At 39.3% G+C, this 3,906-nt stretch overlaps 1 protein-coding gene across 1 annotated transcript; it reads left to right on the top strand.

Moving 5' to 3' along the window:
• The first annotated feature begins 649 nt into the window (after positions 1 to 649).
• Positions 650 to 1,582, top strand: LOC121522568 (olfactory receptor 6N2-like). Its single transcript, XM_041807099.1, has one exon. It carries the CDS (start codon positions 650 to 652, stop codon positions 1,580 to 1,582), a length of 933 nt encoding a protein of 310 aa, XP_041663033.1.
• The last annotated feature ends 2,324 nt before the right edge of the window (positions 1,583 to 3,906 follow it).

Raw genomic sequence — 3,906 nt, 5'->3', positions numbered from 1 at the left:
CCTGTTTCAGACACCGCTCATGCTACTTCAGCTAAAACGACATGAGAGACCTCACGCAGCGGTTGTGCACAGATAAAAATGCAGACGTAGGTGACAAAATAATGCTGGAGCCCTGGTGCAGTCCCTGTCTGAAATCAGTCCACACAGCCAAGAGAAGAAGCTATGTCCTCTCTGCATCAGCCGTGATCTTTAAACCACGGCTGCTACCGCTAGCTTGTTGAGGCCGCTGCTGGTGAGCGCAATCTTAAAGATGGCGGTGTAGATTGATGTTTAGACTTTCTATTGATCTGATTAGATATTTAATCAACGATCGATGTATTGATATGCATCGATTAAACCCCTAATAGATATTCTATCATCAAACATCACAACATAAGATGCTCTTGTATCAGCCAATCTCACTCAGATTAATCAATGCCTAGTGCTAGAGGCCTTTGTTTCTTCCATCGTTAATGAGCTCCACTGAGAGTAAGAATGCCTTTTATTATCCTGCCCCTGACTCAGACGGTCCACTTCCTCTCAGAGAGACCGCCTCAGTATCTTTCTGAGACATTCATGGTCTGAAAGGTGAAGTATTGGACTTTCTAGGTTTATTCATTTGTGATTGTTATGACTTTGTTCAAAGATGGTTTCATGGATGACTTTCTTCATGAATGATGATTCCAATGAAACATATATAACTCTTGATGGGTACGTAGAGGTGCACAGATACAGGTATCTTTTTTTTGTGGTCATGCTGACCGCGTACATTCTTGTCCTCTTGTTTAATTCTGCTGTTGTGTGTGTGACCTGGATTCATAAAAACCTTCATGAGCCCATGTACATTTTCATTGCAGCTCTGTTGTTCAACTCTGTTCTCTTCAGCACTGTTATTTATCCCAAGCTTTTGATCGACTTTCTCTCGGAGAAACAAATCATTTCACATTCAGCGTGTCTCTGTCAGGTTTTTCTGTTTTACTCTTTAGGTGGGTCTGAATTTCTTCTGTTGGCAGCGATGTCTTATGATCGATATGTGTCTATATGCAAACCTCTACAATACCCAGCTATCATGAGGAAAACAACCGTTATCTGTCTGCTTCTTTTAGCCTGGCTCCTACCTGCCTGTCAGCTTCTAGGGTTCACTGTCCACTATGCACAACAACAGCTATGTAGTTTCACTCTGAGAGGAATTTATTGTAATAATTCAAATGTAAAGCTTTACTGTGTTTTATCGAGAGTGAAATCTCTTTATGGTTTGGTTGTGTTGTTTAATGTTGCTCTGCTCCTGTTGTTCTTCATATTCTTCACATATTCCAGGATCTTCCTTGTGTCTTATCGCAGCTATGGAGCAGTCAGGAAAAAAGCTGCAGAGACCTGCCTACCCCACCTGATGGCTCTGATCAGTATTTTCTGTTTCAGTGTGTATGATGCCGTTGTAATTAGACTTGAAAATGATCTTCCAAAAACAGCTGGCTTTGTGATGAGTTTTCAGTTAGTTCTGTATCATCCTCTCTTTAACCCGCTCATGTACGGGCTGAAGATGAAGGAAATCTCTAAACACCTGAAGAGGCTGCTCTGGAGGCGAAGTCTGTGCCTGAGCTAAGGTGTGGAAGCAGGAGAAAGAGAGATGTCTGATGTCCGTCGGCCTTTTCACAAACATGTCATGCATTATTCGTATTCCCCTTGTTAACAGTTAGGCCTGTTGTCTGCCTCATTACTCTTACATTATTCATACGAAATGAAATTTGACTGAAATGATGATTACTGTTTTTTTAGTTGCTGTGCGACACTATGGAAATGTCAACATTCTTGGATTCTGTTCATTTGGATGGCTTTATTAACATTTTACACTGTTGTGTGCATTTTGAAAGATCGTTTCAGGGATCTGTAGCCTTCATTTGATAGGACAATAAAAAAGAGTGAGGAAATACAGGGGAAGATTTGCACCAAACAGCACCTGGATTAGAAACAGGATCAGGAGTTGAACCTGTGCTGAGTTTGCGGAGGACTGGAACCAGAACCCTGTTGTGCACTGTTTGTCTGGATCTCTAATATGGCTGATGTGTGAAAATAATCGAACTGTGTTTCTTTTCCCCAATATTGCAATTGCTATTTTATATGCGACTAAAGTTCCACATCAAAAAACAAGCAATAAACTATTCTATGTTAAATGAACACAACACTTGATAGATTAACTAACACTGAAAAAATATCTAATTGCTATTAATCAGTGTTTATTTTGTTTGTTTGTTAAGTGTCCGTAAACAACCTTTTTTCAAGGAGGAAGACAGGACGAGGATGGGCTAAAAATAGATCACTGATGATAAAAACTCTGATGAAAAGCAGACGAGTTTTTGTTACAGAGCTGAGACTAAAATGCTGGACTGATCGACATTCAGGTTGTGTGATGTTTCTCCTCTGTGTCTGAGCTGTCTGTTAGAACAACCAGAGGAGAGAGAGGAGGAGGAGCGGCGAGCCTGGGTGTGAAGCAACGTGACAGAGAGAGGAGCTGATGTTGATTAAACCTGCAGCTCTGCTCTGTATTGTAGTCATAGTCTTTAACCCTTTACCTACTGAGTCTAAAAATGGGAATTTGGACATGTTTTGTTATTGTGGCTGTAAAATAGTCAGAAATGCCCTAAGTCTGAGAGCTTTGCTCCCTTTTCCCAGGAGTACCTGAACTTGACTTTTCAACATCTGGTTAAAGATTATTGCACATTATATGGAATTGTCAGCAGTTAAAAAGAAGAAGAACACAAAAACGGACGTGTTTTTCATGGCTTTTATGAGAAGTAATGTTGTTATTGCTCATGAAGTTTTGATTTGAATTTTGAAATGTGAACCTATACATGTTTAGAACAATCAGCAGTCATTTTTGAGTCTAGGACTCTGGGTGTGCAAAAAACAGCGCAAAAAATAACTATATACATAGGTGACAATTAGTGCAAATACAGGTGGAAAAATGCATTCTCAACATTCTCAGTAACATATTGTTATTGCACATGACAGACGTGCACAAATGCCACTATCTAACGCTATTTTTAGAAAACTAAACTCCACTCTCGCTTGCTCTCCTTTCACTCTCTTCCTTCACTCTCCTTTCTCACTCTTCTTCTGCCAAAGCTGCCGTTTTCCTGGTGCTGTTCAACAGTACTGTAATATACAGAGCTTAACAAGTGTATTAGACCACCCTAACCCTAACCAAAGTAATGTTTCTGCCACAGCTGCCCTAAATTAACAGCATTGGTAATTACCAAAATCATTTTTATGTTTCTGCAATGGTTAATACACCAATATGTAGAAGCTCTTATACCCAAATGATATTTTGAATGCTAAAATATAATTATTATTGTTATCCATGAATTTTTAAATTTACTGATTTACAAAAAACTGAAAAGATAGTAAAGCATATTATTATTTCTTGATTAATATGTCAAATTATAGTTATTTACTTACATTCCTGAACAGAAGATTGAGTTTTAGTGCTTGAATGTTATGCTTGATTAATTTCTGACTTCTCAGAGAAGCCCAGTGGGCTGGCTCAAATTTGGGTGAATTCAGTTTGAAATTCCTCATTCCTGTTCAAAATGGTAAAACGTGGAGAGCTGACTGAAAATGAAAGAGTCTGCATTAAAGCACTTCATGATGCTGGATGGTCTCTGAGACAGATATGACAGGTGGTCTAATGCATTTGTTAAGCTCTGTATATACCACACATCATATATTGCCGGAAAGCACAGATTCTCAGCTCTCTGTCAGCATTGGAAATTTTTAGATTGAGCAAACTTTTGAGGAGTTACAGTGTTGAGAATCTGTGTAGCAGTTTCGCGATACTTCTGGTGTTTTGCTATGAATGCCCATGTGATATGGTTGCGAACCATGTAACCATATATGTGCGCATGCCCACAATTCTCAGCTTTCCAACAC

This window comes from Cheilinus undulatus, linkage group 15 (assembly GCF_018320785.1).
Source record: "Cheilinus undulatus linkage group 15, ASM1832078v1, whole genome shotgun sequence".
NCBI classification, from domain to species: domain Eukaryota; kingdom Metazoa; phylum Chordata; class Actinopteri; order Labriformes; family Labridae; genus Cheilinus; species Cheilinus undulatus.
This window is presented reverse-complemented; position numbering and strand designations above follow the sequence as displayed.

Excerpts from the sequence above, each read along its gene's own strand:
- LOC121522568 (XM_041807099.1), top strand. The coding sequence starts at position 650 with ATGAATGATGATTCCAATGAAACATATATAACTCTTGATGGGTACGTA.